General features: G+C 41.9%; 1 protein-coding gene across 1 annotated transcript in view; it reads left to right on the top strand.

The window, feature by feature from the left end:
* MBTPS2 (membrane bound transcription factor peptidase, site 2) overlaps nt 1–20522 on the top strand; it is a 91543-nt gene that overhangs the window by 65940 nt on the left and 5081 nt on the right. The window contains exons 8-10 of the mRNA XM_077480710.1: nt 5202–5296; nt 6173–6368; nt 17246–17321. Of these exons, the coding sequence (XP_077336836.1) occupies nt 5202–5296; nt 6173–6368; nt 17246–17321 (367 nt within the window). The remainder of the gene's footprint in view (nt 1–5201; nt 5297–6172; nt 6369–17245; nt 17322–20522) is intronic.

Below are 20522 nucleotides of genomic sequence, written 5' to 3'. Positions count from 1 at the left end.
AACATTATTATTATAGGTATGCATTTAGCACTACTACTTTATGAAGCACTTTGAGCTCGATACTTGGAAACCAAAATGTGCCCGTCTCAACAAGAATGACCATCTACTGTCAAATGGTCTTGCTGGAAAACTAGCATTCGATCAGCACTTGAAGCCAATCAAATGCTCAAGGAGCTTACAATCGAAGGTCCCTAATTCACATTCATTCATACATACACCTACTAGAGCCAGTGTAGATAGGAGCCAATTAACCTACCAGTATGTCTGTGGAGTGTGGAAGGAAACCCACGCAAGGACAGTGAGAACATGCAAACTCTGTGCAGGTATTGTCATGGTTGGCACCAATTACAATTCAAACCAATTACACTATTGCTGCAAAGCAGGAGTGCTAATCACTAGGCATGAGCCCGATGTTCGAGTTGAACATTGAGTGTTCGCAGAATAGCGAACAATTTGGGGTGTTCGCCGCAAATTCGAAAGCCGCGGAACACCCTTTAAAAGTCGATGGGAGAAATCAAAAGTGCTAATTTTAAAGGCTTATATGCATGGTATTGTCATAAAAAGTGTTCGGGGACCTGAGTCCTGCTCCAGGGGACATGTATCAATGCAAAAAAAAGTTTTAAAAACTGCAGTTTTTCTGGGAGCAGTGATTTAAATAATGCTTAAAGTGAAACAATAAAAGTGAAATATTCCTTTAAATTTTGTACCTGGGGGGTGTCTATAGTATGCCTGTAAAGTGGCTCATGTTTCCCGTGTTTAGAACAGTCCCAGAGCAAAAAGACATTTCTAAAGGGAAAAAAAAGTAATTTAAAAGTACCCGCGGCTATAATGAATTGTTGGTCCCAGTAAAATACACATAAGTCATTGGAAAAAAAAACAGCATGGCATTCCCCCACAGTCAATTACCAGACCCTTCAGGTTTGGCATGAATATTAAGGGGAACCCCGAACCAACATTTTTTTAAAAATTGCATGGGCTTCCCCCCAAATTCCATACCAGGCCCTTCAGGTCTGGTATGGATTTTAACGGGAACTCCGCGCCAAACTTTATAAAAAAAAGGAGTGGGGGTCCCCCCAAAAATCCATACCAGACCCTTATTCGAGCACGCAACCTGGCAGGCCACAAAAAAAAGGGGGGATGAGAGAGCGCCGCCCCCTCCTGAGCTGTACCAGGCCACATGCCCTCAACATAGGGAGGGTGCTATGGGGTACCCACCAAAACCCTTGCCTGGTAGTTGTGGGGGTCTGCGGGCGGGGGGCTTATCAGAATCTGGAAGCCCCCTTTAACAAGGGGACCCCCAGATCCCAGCCTCCCCCCCTGTGTGGAAAAAAAGTGTGAAAATGGTAAAAAAAACAGAAGACACAGCTTGGGACAAGTCCTTTATTAAAAAATGTGTGTCTCACAAAGTTCATTCATCTTCTCGCTCCGACGGACCTGAAAAAAATCCGTACGCCGCCATGATCTGCCTCCATGGGAGGTACTCACAGTAATGACCGGCCTCTCCGGTGGCAGTTCTTTTACAACTGAGGGCAGGCCACACAATGACGTCGCAGGGTGACCCGCCCCCTTCTGATGCACAGGGACATCCCTATGGCTTTCCCATAGTGTCAGAGGGGGCGGGCCATGCGGTTACGTAAACAGGTGGCCCCACCCCCCTCTGACGCTACGGGATCAGCGCTCTGAGCTGATCACATGCACTTTCCCAAGAAAAAAAAAACTTTCTAGCAATACACACCAAACTTAGCCTGTGCAGCTTGTCTCCTACCCTCTGTACTATCCGGAGATGGTTTGAGGACAGTGGAAGAAGGTGAGGAACAGAGAAGATGGGATCAAACCGCTTTTTTTTACATAATGCAGAGGATTAACCCTTAGATTTCACAGTGAGTATAACAATCATGCTTTACTGCATATACAGACTGATCTTACTGTGTTGTTTGAGCATTTTCTGCCTGGGAAGGTGCCAACAGGGCCAGCCACAGCTCAAATTTCTACTGGTTCATCAGAAACTGGCTGAAATGCACTCCATTTATGGGCAATTATTATTATACGGGATTTATATAGCGCCAACAGTGTGCACAACGTTTTAGGTCGTGAGGGCAGACAATACAGTTACAATACAATTTAATACAGAAGGAATCGGTGGGCCCTGCTCGGTAGAGCTTACTATCTGTCTTGTAGACTCTGAGTAATTCACATTTATTTACTGAGCAAACTTGTTATAGAAAGAAGAAGTAGATCATTGCACTAAGCCAGTTTGTAATAACTTTTTTTTAATAGCATTAACAAGAAACTATTTCCGTGTTTTTCATTGCCAAGTCTAATATATACACAATTATAGTGGAATGTGAGATACAGCATTTCCTTCTTATAACCAAAAGTATTTGTGAGAAATAGAGGATTATTATCAAGTGAACAGCTGCTGAAACCACTATGTACAACCAATTATACCAACTTTTCAACAAACAAATAATGATAACAAATAAACGAATAATCTTCAAGAGTACACTATTAACCACTTCACGACCAGCGCACGAAGATGTATGTCCCTTTTTTGAAGAGGGATATCTCAGAAACGGCAGCAGCTGCTGCCACAACCAAGGTATCTATCTCTTCAGGCGCCAGTTATGTTTACGATAATGGTGGTCTCTGTGGCAGATTTGCCACGAGAACACCGTTACACCCATTACCGGAGCCGTCGGTAGCAGCGGAGGTGATCGGGTCCTTGCCATGGCTAGGTATGGAGATGAGTGAGGGGAAGATGGCTGCTACCCGTCTCCATACCATATTAGGGTGGAAACGACGTCAAAACGTCACTTCCGCCCATACATCTTAAAGGCAAATTTTTTCAAATGACAAAAATATATATTTTTTTTATTATTGCATTTAAGTCCAAATATGAGATCTGAGGACTTTTTTACCCCAGATCTCATACTTAAGAGGACCTGTCATGCTTTTTTCTATTACAAGGGATGTTTACATTCCTTGGAATAGAAATAGTGACACCATTTTTTTTAAGACAGTATAAAAATAAATAAAATCAAGTAAAATAAGAAATTTTTTATTTATTTTTTAAATGCCCCGTCCCGACGCCCCGTACCTCCTCTGTAACTCAAAACATGCAACCTGTAGAATATTTTAAACGTTGCCTACGGAGATTTTTGAGGGTAAAAGTTTAACGCCATTCCACGAGTGGGTGCAATTTTGAAGCATGACATGTTGGGGATTTACTTGGCGTAACGTTATCTTTCACAATATAAAAAACAATTGGGCTAATTTTACTGGTGTGTTGTTTTTTTATTCAGAAAAGTGAATTGTTTCCTAAAAAAGTGCGCTTGTAAGACTGCTGCGCAAATACGATGTGAAAACAAGTATTGCAATGACCGCCATTTTATTCTCTAGGGTGTTAGGAAAAAAACAATATATAATGAATATAAAAAAAAAACTGTTTTAAACTTGTAAACTCCAAAATCTCAAAACGAGGCTGGTCTTTAAGTGGTTAAACCCCCAAATAGTGCACAAATTAATAAAACAAACGCAGAAATTAATAAAGTCCAAATCCAGGTGCGTTAACAGTGCTCTTCTCTCAAAATTACACAGAGCACTGCTAAAAAATCTTGGTTTTCGAAGAATAAAGAACCATAAAAGCTATGGGTTAAACAATAAAAGCATGTAGAGGCACTACCATTAACAAAATCAAGATAACAAGAGATGAATTAGCATTTCAAATTTGAGGTTTTAGAGTCTAGGGATTAGAATAGAGTGGTATGGACATACAGTCAGTGGTAGACTTATGGGTATACGTGTTAGGTAAAGAGCTACTCTGAATAGCTAAGCCTACGTAATGAGGGAAAAGAAGAAGGTGGGGGGGCAGGGGGATCCCTGGGGCTACATGGACAATCCAGCAAGAGTAAGGAGCATGAGTTGAGGAGGCAGAGGTGTTAGGGGAGAGGGGGAGAGTCATCAAAGTCCTTCTGTGTAGATAAATTCAGCAACCAGGTGAGGGTGAATACAATTTCTTTGTTTTGTCCAAGGGGTACACATGTTCCAAACAATGTTGGCTCTGTTTGGAACATGTGTGCTCCTTTGACACAATGAACAAAAAAAATGTATTCATCCTCACCTGGTTGGTGACTTTATCTACATGGAAGGACTCTTGCATTGCGAGGTGGAGACCGCAAGTCAGGCATGGTGAGTTAAAACTGAGAGCTTTTGCAGCCCTGATTGCACGATTGGGTTGCAGTGACATGTTTAGAGTTATCAAAGTTGGGGGGGAAGGGCAAGGTGTTAAGGAGTGACAAACCCAGGGCTGCCAAAGATTTGTATAATGGTCTATCCTATCTTGAAGGCATCTATTTTAGCATGTATCATAACTTTAGTAACCCTGTGTTTAGCTTCTGCTATATTCAAGGCCTAAGCCCTTGTACACATGGTCGGACATTCCGACCACAAAATCCGACTGATTTTTTCAGATGGATTTTGTCCGAAACTGGTGTTGCATACACACGGTCGGACAAAGTTGTCGAAAAATCCGATCGCTCAGAACGTGATGACGTTCGTTCGTTACGACGGGACTACATTCAGGATAGTAGCCAATAGCTTTGGTCTCGTAATTTCATCTGAGCATGCGTGGCACTTTGTCTGATCGGAATTCTCTACAAACGATCGGACAAAGTCCGATCGGATCATGTTCTTGGAAAATTTTATATCCAGCTCTCAAACTTTGTTGGTCGGACATTCCGATGGAAAAAGTCAGATGGAGCCCACACACGGTCGGATTATCCGACAACACGGTCCGATCGGACATTTTCAGTTGGAATTTCCGACCGTGTGTACAAGGGCTTAGTCTTTACTATAATTTGTTTAGCAACTGTTACTTGAAGCAGCAGTTAAAATTTGATCCGGGATAAATCTGGGTGGTGTAAGTTAAGCAGAGCTATAAGAGGGAAGAGGGAGGTTCACAGCAAAGGACAATGTGGAAATAATTTGGAATGTTTCATCACAGAACCGACTCGCTATAGGGCAAGACCACCAAATATGCAAATGTGTGCTATTGTTAGCACAACCCCAAAAATCTGTTGGAGGCATTACTAGCACATTATGCTGTTGTCTTACAGGTTTTTAATTTTTTTTATTTATTCTTCAGCGGTTTACAACCACATTAAGTATACTGTTGTATTAATTGCAATTTCCTTTGTTTTTAGTGTATAGGCGCCTGGATGGTTCTATTGAGTGTTGCAGTAACAGCAGTCTTACTGATGTCTGTTTCTCATATAGTGGTAATAAGGAAAGTCAGCAGGTAAGCTTGTGTCATGGGACAATCACTTCTAGATTTATATGTAAATAAGATCTGATGTGTACTTATACAAATCTGTAGTTTTGAGTCCAGATTTCTTAAAGTGCCTGTCTATCCACAATTGACATTTCAACTTTATGGAATAGAATCAACCATTAGCTTCTTCCTTCTCTCTCAGCAGTTAGTTGAGAGAAAGACAACTCTCACCGCTCAAAGTCATCAAACTGCCTTAGCGTTCATGTGTTCAGGTACCAGCTTGGGAGCCCACCCCTGTTCCATGCACCTATCTCCAAAGATCCATAGCGGTCGCAGTCTGATCAATCGTTACTTCCAAATAAAGTTTTACTGATCCAATGCAGCAGACGTTGGTGTTCCCGCCTGTTGACTATCCTTTGTATGCATTCTGCGTAATTCAAACCTTCCCAGTTTTGAAACCTTACCTTTTGTTCTTCAGCAGGGGAGTCTCTAATCTCCTGCCACGTCCTGCATAATGTAGAACAGTGAATGAGATTCATCATAATGTCTGCATGAGAACACAAATTTTGTAAACCGCTTGATGTAAAAAAAAGTGTAATTAAAATGCACATATAACACACTATAAAGAAATAAAGAGGTCTTTAAAATATCAACATATTGTATATTAATGAGATCATTTACATGAAGCTGATCTCTTTTACATGTTTATGTAATAAAAACATTGAAATATCTTTCAAACATTAGGGCATACAATGACTCCGTAATAGTAACAGCGTTTTGGGAAGTTTTTAAAAAAGTTATCAAACAAGTATTGCATCTCTTAATTGTTGATTTTGTGTATTGGTTTTATGATATATTTTAGAAAATGTCCTGACTTCTGATTACTGATTCTGCTGTTGACAGTATTCTTGTCTGCCAGCAAGGAAGGCAATCCAAGCAAGCCTTGAGTGTCGATCTAATATAGACTGTCAGAAGGCAGCTCCAAACACTGTCTGTGCCATCCCATCAATAGAGAACCAAACTCGTTTCATCAGAGTCAAGCATCCACCACAACTTGACATGTTGTTTATAGGCTTTCCTGTGCACCTAGAATATGGAGGTGAGCACCCATGTGATTACCATAAACGTCCAAGCAATAGATGTCGTCATATCTACAGTTTTTAAGGTGTTTTCTTTTCTGATCCATAAAGCTGGGGGGGGGGGGGGAGAGATTGTTATGACCATTATTCTCATTCCAAAATAAAATCTAATGGATAACATAAATTGGCCAGGCTCCTTTCCTTAAACTGGCCTGCTAGGGTCTCTAGAATTCTGTATTCTGTTTTGTATATACCTCCTGAGAACCACACTAAAACAAATTTATATAGGCAGGTGTGTGCTGACTCCTATTTAACATGAGTTTGAATGTGATTGCTTAATTCAGAACACCGCTACATCCCCAGTTATAAGAGGATATGCACACTTTTCAACTGAGTTGTACAGTTTATAGTTCACATTAAAGGTGGAAAATGTTCTGAAATTATTTATCTTTGTCTCATTTTTTTCCATCACAGAAACCTGACATTTTTATATCCACTGTATATCTATCATACCTTAATCAACAGAGAAAAAGTATGTAAAAATGGATCATAAAGCCAAAGATGTAGGTCTCCAGAATTACACCTGCCGACCCATAGGAAAACCCTACAGCTATAGAAGCCAAAATTAAAATAATCATATGTGAGCTATAATATATCAGCTAAAACAGAGAGGCAAAGGCTCTAGGTCCAAAACGTATGCGGTATGAACTAAAGGTTAAAACCACTCAAAGTAGAACCCATTAATTCCAGACTCCGCAAACCTTGTATATATCAAAAATACAAAATTCCATTAATATTAATGTATAAAATAAAAAGTATAATAGAAAAAACACTTCCTATATCCTACGACACATTTTATTATATACTCTATAGCACACAAAGGAAAAGCCTCACATTATTAAAAACCATAGTGTAAAATAAACACTATCCCCTTATTCCACCTCCAAAACTCTTTTAAGTCTGATGTGTGCATAAATAAGGCACAGCAGCTCACATCAATTAGACTATTGAATGGCTATTGATGTTCAGTACAACAGGTTTAGCTTCAAATAGAGTGAACTGACAGATGTATTGTGTTTCCAATTGATGTGCCTTGAATGTACTGTTTGCACTGCACATTAGTATATTTATTGCAACATACACGTATGGCTGCCATGCCCTAAACATCACAATTACTTGGGAATTTGTATTTTTTTTTAAATCTAGTGGGCACAATCCTTGGGAAGCAGAATATGGCAAGCACTCTGTGGGCACAATTGTTACATCTTAGTGTATTACATCTTTATTGCACTGCAGATTGACATGAACATTAGAATGTCACTGATACAGGTGTAAAGGGGCACAGTTTGGCATGCATCTTGCAGGTTCAGTTGCGATACTTTAGGCATAAACTTACCTGAAAATCTGTGAATTTTGCAGCATTTACAATCATAGAATTTATTCATGTATAGCTGAAATATGTCAGGGCTGGGATCTTGGCCCTTCCTTCTCTGTGCTCAGGTTGCTTAGCTGTTGGTTAATTGCCAGTACTCTTCGTTCCACAGTGGCTCACCTTTTGATCATTTCCTGTTCATCAGTCAAGCCCACAGCCAGACCCTTCTGGCTATTTAAACTGTTTAATTTCTTCAATGCCTTTGTCTTGGTCAATATAACTAGAGACTCTGTTGTGTTCCTGTTGAAGACTTGCCTGGCTGATGTCCCTTCTGTTTCCTGATCCTGTCTTTTGCCTCTGACTACACCGATCAATGGCTTTCTGATTACTTGGCTTGTTCTGACTACCCGATTTGGCTATCGAACACCCTGGCTTTGTTTAGACTACGTTTACCAGTTGTACCATTTTTACCATGTTATTAAAAGGTGTGATTTTTACAGAATTTTCTATCTACGTCTGTTTCATGGTTCCTGACAGTAGGCGAAGGCCATGAATTCAAAAGATGCAGGCAATCCACCTAGTGGTAATATTTTTTCAAGGTTGAATGAGCAGGATCACCACATTGATTAGTTTGCCATAGCGTTACAGATGCTCCTGATTCGCACTGCTCACCTGGATCCACCCACTGTGGCTGTTCTAGTACAACCTGTGTTGCAGGCCTTCCCTGTTGCTGCTCCAGTCTCTGTGCAGGCATCTGCCTCGAATATTACCTCTGTAAGAGGTATGTCTGGTTCTGCTCCACTTCCCCAGCAATTTGGGGGTGATCCAGTTCAATGCACAGAGGGTTTGTCAACCAGGTTTGGATATACTTTGAGATGCTGCCCCAGGCGTTCCTCACAAAGCAAAGTGGGCTTCATTATTTCAGAGTTTGTGGCTTCCTTTTAAAAGGGTATTTGAAGTTCCCGCATGCGCCACTTCTGCTGCCAAGAGCCTCATGTTCATCAGACTATGAGAATTGTTGCCAATTACGCCATTGAATTCCATATTCTGGCAGCAGAGCTTGCTTGGAACAATGAGGCCCTCGTGGCTGCTTTTTCTCATGGTCTCTCAGATGGCATAAAAGATGAGATATAGCAGCTCGAGTCATACCTACAGATCTGGAGAAGCTGATCACGTCTGCCATTCTCATTCTCATCTCTCACTGAGACCTTTCTTTTAAGGAGCCCTTGCAGAAGCCTCCTGCACGTTTGGTTCCAAGCTTTGCAGTCTCACCCCTGCCTCCCTCCCCTCCCTTGCCTCCAAGTACAGAGTCTGCCAGTGAAGTAGAACCAATGCAATTTGGCTTCACACATCTCTCTGCGGATGAGAGGGCCTTTAGGAGGAGGGAGAGATTGTACATTTATTGTGGCCAGACATGTGGCCAAGACTTCTTGACTCCTGTCTGGGAAACGCTTGCACCTGAGGTCCTATAGGGGACAGACCTTAGGTGGTGTTACGTCCCTGGTTACCTTGAAGGATAAGCCTCTAGTTCCGGTTACCCTTTCGTGGTCCCAGTCATCCATCGATACACAGCCTCTAATCGACTCTGGGGCTGCAGGCCTGTTCATAGATGGTGCCTTTGTGTCTAAGCACTCCATTCCACTGCAGCTTTGTGCCACTCCACTTGCCATTGAGGCTATTGATGAGAGACCTCTACAGCCTGCCTATGTGACTCGAGACTGTTCTGTTGACCGTTGCCATAGGCACTTTTGAACATGAGATAATCCCATTTCAAGTTATTTCCGCTTCCCATCCGGTGGTTATTGGTTATCTTTGGTTACAGAGGCACAGCCCCTCTTTTGATTGGCTTGGTGCTGAGGTTCTTCCTGGCCGATACAATGCAGTAAGACATGTTTTCGGAAAGTGGCTAAGGTCTTGCGCACATCTTCCCTCTCCTTGCCAGAGGAGTACCGCAAATTTAGTGATGTCTTTGACAAGGGTCAAGCCGGTAGTTTGCCTCCACACCGGTCATATGATTGCGCAATTGACCTTCAACCTGGTGCTATCCCCAAGGCCGGGTTTATCCTTTGTCTTTCTCGGAGGATAAAGCCATGGAAGACTATGTTGCTGATGCACTTTCTCGAGGGTTCATCCACAAATCCTCATCGCCTGCTGGTGCTGGCTTCTTCTTTGTGAAAAAGAAGAGTAGTGAACTGAGACCTTGTATCCATTTATAGGGTTTTCAAACGCATCATGATTAAGAACGCTTACCTGATTCCGTTGATTATGGAATTATTTGACTGCCTCAAGGGAGCAACGGTATTCACGAAGCTCGAACTTACAATCATACAACCTTGTGGGGATCAAGGAGGGCGCTAAATGGAAAACTGCGTTCAGGACAGTTCCATCACCAATAGAACACGCCAAGGGTAACCGCTTTCCCTTCTTCTCTTCGCCATATCTCTAGAACCTTTCCTTTTTCAAATTTGTCAGAACCCAGATATATCGGGAAAAACTATAAGCAACTCCCAATAAAAGATCTCAGCATATGCTGCTGATCTTCTTCTTTTTTCATTAACCAACCCTATAGCATCACTTCCCAATCTCCTCAAGGAATTTGAAACCTATGGTGCGTTGTGAAATCTAAAAATCAACTTGGAAAAATCTATAGCGATGGGCGTCGGAATAACCTCTGCCCTTTTAGCAACATTGAAATCGACTTATAAATTCAAATGGACAGAATGTGCTCTCCAATATTTAGGCACCTATATTCCCAGTGATCTGTCCCGCACCTATAAGCTTAATTTGCTACCTCTACTGACCACGACTCCTGTCCTCTTGGATAGTTGGCATAAGGGATTGCATTCCTGCTGCGGTAGATGCAACCTTATTAAAATGAGTATACTCCCAAAATGTCTCTATATATTACACTCTGGGGAAAGGGATTACACCTTCTACTCCTCCCCACACAAGGTGTACTCAAGAATTGATTACTTTCTGATCCCTCACCAGCAGTTAAAAGCAGTAATTAAATCTGACATAGGGAACATCACGTGGTCATATCATGCTCCCGTCTCCATACAGTATTCACTCTCGATGATACCAACCACTAAAGCTCGTTTCTGGAGATTAAAAGTATTCTACAGACCCCAGTAGTCCTGGCAGATGTCACTGAGTTGAAACACTTCTTTTCCTCTAATGACCAACCAGACTGTGACCTGGATATCCTATGGGAGGCCCACAAAAAGGTAATCTGAGGAGTACTGATCAGACACGGCACACATATAAAAAGGGAACGGGAAAAACAATTAACTATGCTCCTATGCTCATTGAAGGACTAAAGCAGAACTTAAATTTTGCCGCAAACTCTGTTATGAATCCGGCAATAAATGTGGGAAACTGTTAGCCAAATCAGTCAGAGACCACAAATTTAACACATATATACCTCAAATCATATCCTCCTCGGGATACAAGGCAGTCTCCTCCCAAGTGAGATAGCAAAAGAATTCAGAGATTACTAATCGACCCTATACAATCTCCCGAAGGGAGCGACTTCTCCGTTGGCAATGACTGAATACATTGCTTAGTCTCAGATGCCCCAACTTCCCATGGACATTAGAGAAGAACTAGAAGCCCCCATTACTGTAGAGGAGTTATAGAGCAGTAGGTGGGACAAAGCCTGGAAAACCCCCGGGTCCCGACGACTTTACATTACAATATTACCAATCCCTACTGCCAAATTTGGGTCCCTATATGGTAATGCTCTTAGCTCAGACACAAATTTCTCTAGAGACACTCTGAAGGCCCGCGTTTCCGTCCTACCCAAGAAAGGGAAAGACCTATCCTCCTGTGGTAGTTACAGGCCTATTTCCCTTCTTAATGTCAATCTAAAACCTTTTACAAAGATCCTGGCCACTCGCCTTGCACAACACTTACAGGACATAGTTCACCTAGACCAAGTGGGTTTTATACCGTCAAGGGAAGCTAGGGATAATACCACCAAAGTCCTTAATTTGGTCCATGTTGCCTCTATGGCTCATACACCTAGTGTATTTCTCAGTACGGATGCTGAAAAAACTGTAAAACTGAAAAACTGCTGAATTAACTGGGCTTATATGTCCTCGGTACTCCAACATATTGGCCTGAGAAATAATATACTCACATGGGTTAATAAGATTTATTCCTCCCCTACTGCCCAGGTCAAGGCCAATGGTATTTTATCGGAACCCTTTTCCATCACCATTGGAACATGCCAAGGATGCCCGCTTTCCCCTCTTCTCTTTGCCATATCTCTAGAACACCAGGACAGGACATTGCGAATACCTAGTAATTCCATTTGGTCTTTGCAACACTCCTGCAGTTTTTCCGGAGTTCATCAATGATATCCTCCGAGATATGTTGCAGCAATGTGTGGTGGTTTATCTCCATGATATTCTCATATATTCGAAATCCCTAGAGAGCCACCACACAGATGTCTCCCGTGTTCTACAGAGGCTGAGAGATAATAACCTCTATTGTAAGTTGGAGAAGTGCGTATTCCATCGTGAACAGGTTAAATTTCTAGGTTGACATTTCTACTGCCGGTTTTTCGATGGACAGTTCTACAGTGGCCTCGAACTGTAGGTCTACGTTCGTTACAATGTTTTCTTGGCTTTGGCAATTATTATCGGAAATGTATTCTCTGGTTAAACCCCTGACTGATATGACCAGAAAGGACGATAACCCACAGAATTGGTCTCCAGATTCCAATTAAGCCTTTGAGTCACTCAAGGCTGCCTTTTGTTTCAGCTCCTGTGCTGGCACATCCTGATCCTACGCTACCCTTCATGTTTGAGGTTGAGGCATCGCACACTGGAGTGGGCGCCCTTCTGTCTCAACGTCCTAACTCTGAGAGCGCTATGCATCCTTGTGGCTACTTTTCTAAGAAATTGTCTCCTGAAAATGCAATTATGAGATTGGGGACAGAGAATTGTTAGCTATCATTTTAGCTCTTAAAGAATGGAGGCATCTCCTCGAAGGTACCACTGTGTTGATCCTCATTTTGACTGACCATAAGGATCTTGCATTCTTGTCTGAGGCTAAACGCTTATGCCCCAGAAGAGCACGTGAGCTCTTTTTCGGTCAAGTTTCAATTACATAGTCTCATTCTTTGCCAGCACTAAGAATGTAAGGGCTGAAGCTTTGTCGCAACAGTTTTCCTCCACTTCCAAGATTGAGTCAGTGCCTATTCCTGTAATACTTCCTGATCGCATTCTGGCTACTGTATGCACCAGTCTCTGGGTGACAGAATTTGTGTCGCTCAGATTCAGTCTCCTCCCGAGAAACCTGGTGACCGATGCTTTGTCCCTGAGACTCTCTGCACTGCTTTGCTCCAGACTTGACATTCTCCCAAGGTGGCTGGCCACCCAGGGAAGAATCAACTCATTTGGGCTAATTCTCAACAATTCTGGTGGCCTAGTCTCCACGCTAATGTAACCGCCTTTTTAGCCGCTTGATCCATGTGTGTACAGAGTAAGACACCACAACACCTTCCAGTGGGCCTCCTACAATCCATACCCAATGGAGAGAGTCCTTGGACCCAACTGTCTATGGATTTTATTGTGGAGTTGCCTAACTCCCAGGGCAACACAGTTATTCTTATGGTGGTTGACCAGTTCTCGAAAATGTCACACAGTATTCCATTAAAGAAGTTGCCCACATCCAAAGAACTGGCATCCATTTTTGTTCGGGAGATCTTTTGGTTACATAGGCTACCCACGGTTATCATCTGACACGTTTAGACGAGCCTTATGTGAACAGTTTTCAGTTTTTCAGCTTTCCTTCTCTGCATATCATTTGCAGTCCAATGGGGCTGCAGAACGAGCCAACCAAGCCTTGGAGCAATTTCTATGCTGCTATGTTTCTGACCATCATAACAACTGGTCAGACCTCCTACCTTAGATGGAGTTTGGTCACAATAGTGCCGTCAATATTGCTTCATGATTGTCTCAGTTTATGGCGAATTATGGTTTCCAACCATCTATGTTGCCTGACTCATTTGTTCCTCAAAGAATTCCTGCATTAGTGGAGCATCTTTGTGACCTTTGTTCCGCTTGGGTGCAGATCCAAGAGTTCTTGCAATGTCAGTGAGAGGTACAGACTCCATGCTGACTGCTGACACCTATCTGTACCTTCCTACCAGGTTGGGGGGAGGGTCTGGCTGTCATCTCATAACCTCTGACTCCGTGCTCCCTCGCTGAAACTGGCACCATGATCAACCCAGTGGTGCACGCATTAGACCTTCCTTCTAACATGCATATTTCAAATGTTTTTCATGTCTCCTTATTAAAACTTTTGTTTTGCAACCGCTTCACCAGCTCTGTACCACATCTTCGCCCAGTGCAGGTCGAGAACTATGAGGAGTATGAGATACAATCGATTGTTGATTCCCGTAGGTTCCGTGGGCACGTACAGTACCTGGTTCATTGGAAAAGGTACAGTCCGGAGGAACGCTCTTGGGTCTCATCCTCGGATGTACATGCTCCCATCCTCCTCCACGCTTTCCATAGACTTTCCCCTCAAACCTGGTGCCCCTCCGAGGGGGAGGGGTTATTGAGGAGTGGGTACTGTCAGCGCTGGGCTCTCAGCCCTTCCTTCTCTGTGCTCGGGCTATTTTTTGACTACGTTTACCAGTTGTACCTTTTTTATCATTTTATTAAAAGGTGTGATTTTTTTTACTGCATTTTTTGGCTCCGTCTGTTTCATGGTTCCTGACAAAATGTCTGTATTTGGTGCTATAATAGCAGATGACAGGCATGTCTCCAGTAGCATCTTCGAATGACTCTTGCTTAGATATACTGTATAGACCTGCAGTGATATTTAGCAGCATCCTAATATACTTGATGTATGGTTTTATGCTGACAGTCAATTATTCTAATTTTGTTGTGCTCTATGTGCAGAACACGGTTTATACTAAATATATAATCGCTTCCTCACCACACTTCCGTGCTCTGTGTGGATGACACCAAACTTATATGTAAGCAGGTATTGAATACATTTTGTGCTTTTGCTCTCTTTAAGTGACAATCACTTAAGAGGCACGATATTGGAATGTTTATGCAGACATATTGGAGCCTATACAGCAGAGATCTGATCAGCTGTCCATTGAGATCCAAAGCTTTGTCTGACCTTATGGTCATTCCTGGAGGTGAGCGGCCATTTTATTCATTTGGTGGTGTTGCTGTTTGATCCTTGGATTCATTGGATATATATATTTTTTTCTCTCTGCAAGCTACAAAATGGACTGAGCAGTCGTTCCAAATTTTTTTTTTGTACTTGGACTTCTTATACTTACCCATTAATATTTATCATTTTCACTTGGTCCGTTTGTTTTTGCACTTGGATTATTTTGTCATTTTATTTTGATTCTCTAAGTATATGTATCTTTATTTAATATTTATATGGTTATAGAATAAACTCACCATTTCATACAAATTACTATAATCTCCCGTATTCTTCATATGTCTGGGCTGTGGGGTAGAGTGGCAAGACGCAAGCCTTTTCGTACAAAGAAAAACATCCAAGCCAACAGTGAAGCATTGTGGTGGCAGCATCATGCTTTGGGGCTTTTTTTCTTCAGCTGGAACAGGGGCCTTAGTCAAGGTAGAGGGAATTATGAACAGTTCCAAATACCAGTCAATAGTGGCACAAAACCTTCAGGCTTTTGCTAGGAAGCTGAACATGAAGAGGAACTTCCTCTTTCAGCATGACAACGACCCAAAGCATACATCCAAATCAACAATTCTGGCTTCACCAGAAGAAGATTAACAGGAGATGCCATCGCAATCTGAATGATTTGGAGTGTTTTTGCAAAGAAGAGTGGGCAAATATTGTCAAGTCAGCCATGCTGATTCAAACCCAAAAAGACTGAGTGCTGTAATAAAATGAAAAGGTGCTTCAACAAAATATTAGTTTAACCCCTTAAGCCCCGGACCAATTTGCAGCCAAAGGACCAGGCCCCTTTTTGTGATTTGGCACTGTCGTTTTAACTGACAATTGCTTGGTCATGCAACGTGGCTCCCAAACAAAATTGGCGTCTTTTTTTTTTCCCACAATAGAGCTTTCTTTTGGTGGTATTTGATCACCTCGGTGCTATACACAAAAATAGAGCGAACTTTAGAAAAAAATTCAATATTTTTTACTTTTTGCTATAATAAATATCCCCAAAAATATATAAAAAAACATTTTTTTTCCTCAGTTTAGGCCGAAACTTATTCTTCTACATATTTTTGGTAAAAAAAAAATGTATCGCAATTAGCGATTATTGATTGGTTTGTGCAAACGTAATAGCGTTTACAAAAAAGGGGATAGTTTTATAGCATTTTTATTAATATTTTTTTTTACTAGTAATGGCGGTAATCAGTGATTTTTATTGTGACTGCTACATTATGGCGGACACATCGGACATTTTTGACACATTTTTGGGACCATTGTCATTTATACAGCAATCAGTGCTATTTAAATGCACTGATTCTTGTGTAAATGACACTGGCAGTGAAGGAGTTAACCCCTCCCCGCCCCTAGTGGTTATGTGTGACATGTGTGTTTCTTTTACTGTTGGGGGGCATGGCTTGGCATGTGACATCACTGATCGTCTTTCCCTATAACACACAGTAGGAACCACGGGGAGAGGTTTGTTTACACAGACCTCTCCTCGTTCTTCAGCTCTGTGAACCGATCGCGGGTCCCGCAGCCGTGGTCACAGAGCTCAGGACCAGTGCACATGACCCACGGCTGGGCACTTAAAGAGCCACGTACAGGTACATGATTGTGCCCAGTCGTGCCATTCTGCCAACGTAAATGTGCACACTTATGCAACCATATTTGTTTTTAATTTTTACTTCCCTCCACCTAAAATATTTCGGTTGGTTGTTCAACTGAGTTGTACAGTTTATAGTTCACATTAAAGGTGGAAAAAGTTCTGAAATGATTTATCTTTGTCTCATTTTTTACAGCTCAGAAACCTGACAGTTTAACAGGGGTGTGTGGACTTTTTTTATCCACTGTATATGCTACAATTACACTTATTCTGTGAATCGCTTTTATGCACACTATATTGGACTTGAGAGAGTTTCGGAAGCGGGTGGAGGGATTGATGACCTCAGCTCTGTTCCTGTGTGCTGTGTGAAGGGGGTGTGTGTTTTAAGATGCCTCTGAAGAACTCCAAACCAAGGAGGCACGCTTATAAATATAGTAAACACTCACCTGATTTGCCATCTTGCCTGTAAACTAGTGTACTGTGGTCAGGCAGGGGTGTTTGTCAATTGAATTGGAAGGTTGAATGGAACAGAGGTTTAATTTTGTCTTTCCAAGCAGCTCTGGAAATCTTAGACTATGGACAGCTTTGTGTATCTGCTTTCAAGTGTGCCTTGTCCTCCGTAATAATCCCATTAATGATGTAGGTAATAGAATAGTTTCAGCTTTTTTTCCTTGCTGTAAATGCTGCCTCTTTTTTGGATAATCAAACAGACTGGTGTATCATATAACTGCCTGTTTTTGTTTCCGCAGTGAGTCTAAGCAGTTTCATTCCACGGTATGAGATTCTTAGCATAGACCTTCCAGTGATGATTGAGACCTTCTGCAAGTATCCTTTTGATATTCATTGTAATAGACTGGCATATATTTTATATATATATATATATATATATATATATATATATATATTATGCTGTAAATGCTTATTTAGTCAACTATGTACTGAAATATTTTTTACAACATTGATTGCTTTTAGGACTGAAAGGAAGCTGCCATCTTGGCCTCTTGTTTGATGTGCAGCGTCCATGGTACTGTATGTGTGATCAGCTATGACACCGACCATTTGATATCTTGACAGTTAAGTTGAGAGCTAACATATGCACACTAGTAACTGTGATCGTTCACATTCAAGGCATGCCTTGAATATACTGTTTTGGGAAACTGTTACATTTGGTGGGCTTAATTCCTCTTTAATCAAATTTGGGACAATTGTCTAATGGAAATTAGTCTCCAATGGTGGCCCTCCACTTATTTCTTATATGCATACATTTCTGAAGTTGAGTTATCGTTCACATGTGTTGATTATGAAGAATGATCATTAACACACCTATAGCATTTATGATGCGTTTGACATGTTTTGGTTGTTTATGAAGTGTTGAACACGCTTCATGAATGCTTGATAAATGCCCATGAAAGTGTTGCTTTTTTAGTGGGAAGTGCTTAAAAGCCAGGTGATGTACAGGAAATCTGCTTTGAGGCTTGGTTAAATTGTGGTGTGATACCGGTAGTAAAAAATTTTGTGACTTATCTGTAAGATGCATTTGTATACTTTGATCTCTTTGACACTTGGCTTGGTCCAGATCAGCATTGCTGCCACAAAGCTCTGCCATTGGCAATAATGTTCAATGCCTCTGCTCCTGCCTGGCACTGACAGTATTGCTGGCTGGTTAATGATTTTGCCCCCACACGGAAACAAATAGTTTTACCGCCCATCTGCTCTGTACAACCAGGAAGTGACTGGAGCTGTTCTGTTCTAGTTCTCTATTATTTCCAAGTGCATTCTGGAATACCGAAGCCTTCACTGTCTCTCCCCAACCTAACACTCCCTAAAACTCCATAAACACTTTACTAACACACCATAAATCCTCTACACGCAGTTAAAGCAGAGTTCCACCCATATAAAAGTCAGCAGCTACAAAAAGTGTAGCTGCTCACTTTTAACAATCGGACACTCACCTGTCTTACGGTCCAGCGGTGCAGGCGTACGAAGCCTTGCTCCTCTCCCCCTCTCCTTGGTGCTGGCATTGTAACTGTGGGCACCAGGCTGTGGCTTCACAGCTAGGCACACACTGCCCATGCGTGGAGCCGCGCTGCATGCTGTGATTGGCCGGGCAGTCTTCTAGGACCTGTAATTTGTCCCAGAAGTTTTCTCAGAGGGGGAGGTGAACTTGTCCCAGAAGATTGCACAGAGGGAGGGGGGAGAGGTGAAATTCCTTCTGGCTCTGCGGACCCCCTTCGAGGAAGTGGGAGCTGAATGCCCCTAAAAATAGGGTATCCGCTCCCCCCCCCCAAAAAAAATGTGGCTTGTCAAGGGGTCACCTTCACTTAAAGCTGAAGTTCCATTTTTGGGTGGAACTCCGCTTTAAGGTGCGGTTACAGAGCATTACCATTTGAAATCAATGGAAGTGGTTGAGAAGCGTTGATGCCTTATGAAAGTGACATGCTGCCTTGTTTTTAACACAACGCAATACTATACTAGCACTCCTGTGTGAACAGCATTGTGTGGTTCTCATTGTAATAGTCATGGCAGGCATTGATGGGCAGTTATGAGGAATAAATGCTGAATAAAAACACATGGGAGTTGATTTAATGGAGAGTGCAAAATCTAGTGCAACTGTGCATTGTAGCCAGTCGGCTTCTAACTTCAGCTTGTTTAATTAACCTTTGACAAAAAAGCCTGGAAGCTGATTGGTTTCTATGCAGAGCTGCAGCAGATTTTGCACTCTTCAGTTTCAGTAAATCAACCCCGTGGTATTGATACACGTGTGAACAAGCCCTCAGGGGTGCTTTAAAATAGGGCATTTAAAAATGTTCCAAACAGTGTTGGTCCTATGAACATAACAACTCTGGCTTATTGTGTCAAGCAGAGTCCTGTCCCTATATACTCCTCCATGACCACTAGACAGAATATGTTAAAGGGAATCTGAATAGGCAACATGCTAAGTTCTCTTGACAACCCATCCTGCAGGCGATGATGGAAAGTCTATGGAGAAAAGTGGGTGTTTTTTTAACAAAGCAAATAAGTATGCCAGGAATAGCGTAGCATGATTACTGATTGTGTAATAAGTGTGTCTTGTAGATTGTGTAGATGTTTTTTTATGGAATACAAGCAAAAAAAACAAAAAGGGTACAGTCAACACAGTACAATTACAAAGCCAGAGATAATGGACAAGGCATCGTATATGGAAGTGGCACCACATACAACAGAAAATAAATTAAGTTTAAACTGCAAACCCAGATTTAGTCAAGCACCTGGACGACAGAGCTCCCAGAAGACTGGGAGTCCGAGGAAGTGCAGTATGAATGGTGCCATTGGCATCACAGTTGACCTCAGCTTGAGTGTAACAGAGCTTTGCCTGTCTGACTACTATGAACAATGGGGGTAGATAGTGAGGAAAGGCCCAATGGGTGAGTCGAAAAGGCAACCAAGAGGCAGGAGACTTAAAGATCTTGCGTTCTTTTTTTAATGTGATTGGAGGAGGGAGGGAAGGTTGGGATGCGTATCCACACCTCCTCTAATCACAGACCACCTTTTGTTCATTGGAAAGAATGCAAGATGTTTTTGGAATATACAAGCTGCTGAGCAAGCAACCCACTCACTGTGATCTGTGTATTCCAGTTTGGCTCTGACTGTACTGTATGGGGGAATGAAAGTTAGAGTATTCCATAACAAAGCGGGACCCGCACATTGCACAAACTATTTATTTTTATACTACAAGTAGCCACAAATTGTTCTTGCCTAGAGTTAAGCTTTGAACCTGAACTTTTAGTATTATTAGTATTATTTTAGTATGTTTGCATGTGGTATGATCTGTTTTCCTCCACTGTGCATCTTTATCTCCTTTTCTTATAACAACATAAAAAAAGTTGATTTTTGTGTGTTCGTAAAAGATGTATTGTACTTCTTAGCAGCAACTGATGCCATTGCTACGTTATTGACTCTTGCACATGTGTCCACCCCGGTGTGCTCTTCTCCCATTTACAAAACACATGGCTGCAGTGTCTTTGCAAACCGTTTTTGTGAATGGGC

Source organism: Lithobates pipiens, unplaced genomic scaffold (assembly GCF_037356315.1).
Source record: "Lithobates pipiens isolate NorthernLeopardFrog02 unplaced genomic scaffold, aLitPip1_a1.2 Scaffold_16, whole genome shotgun sequence".
Lineage (NCBI taxonomy): Eukaryota > Metazoa > Chordata > Amphibia > Anura > Ranidae > Lithobates > Lithobates pipiens.
Note: the sequence above shows the minus strand (reverse complement) of the source record. Positions and strands in the feature narration are given on the sequence as shown.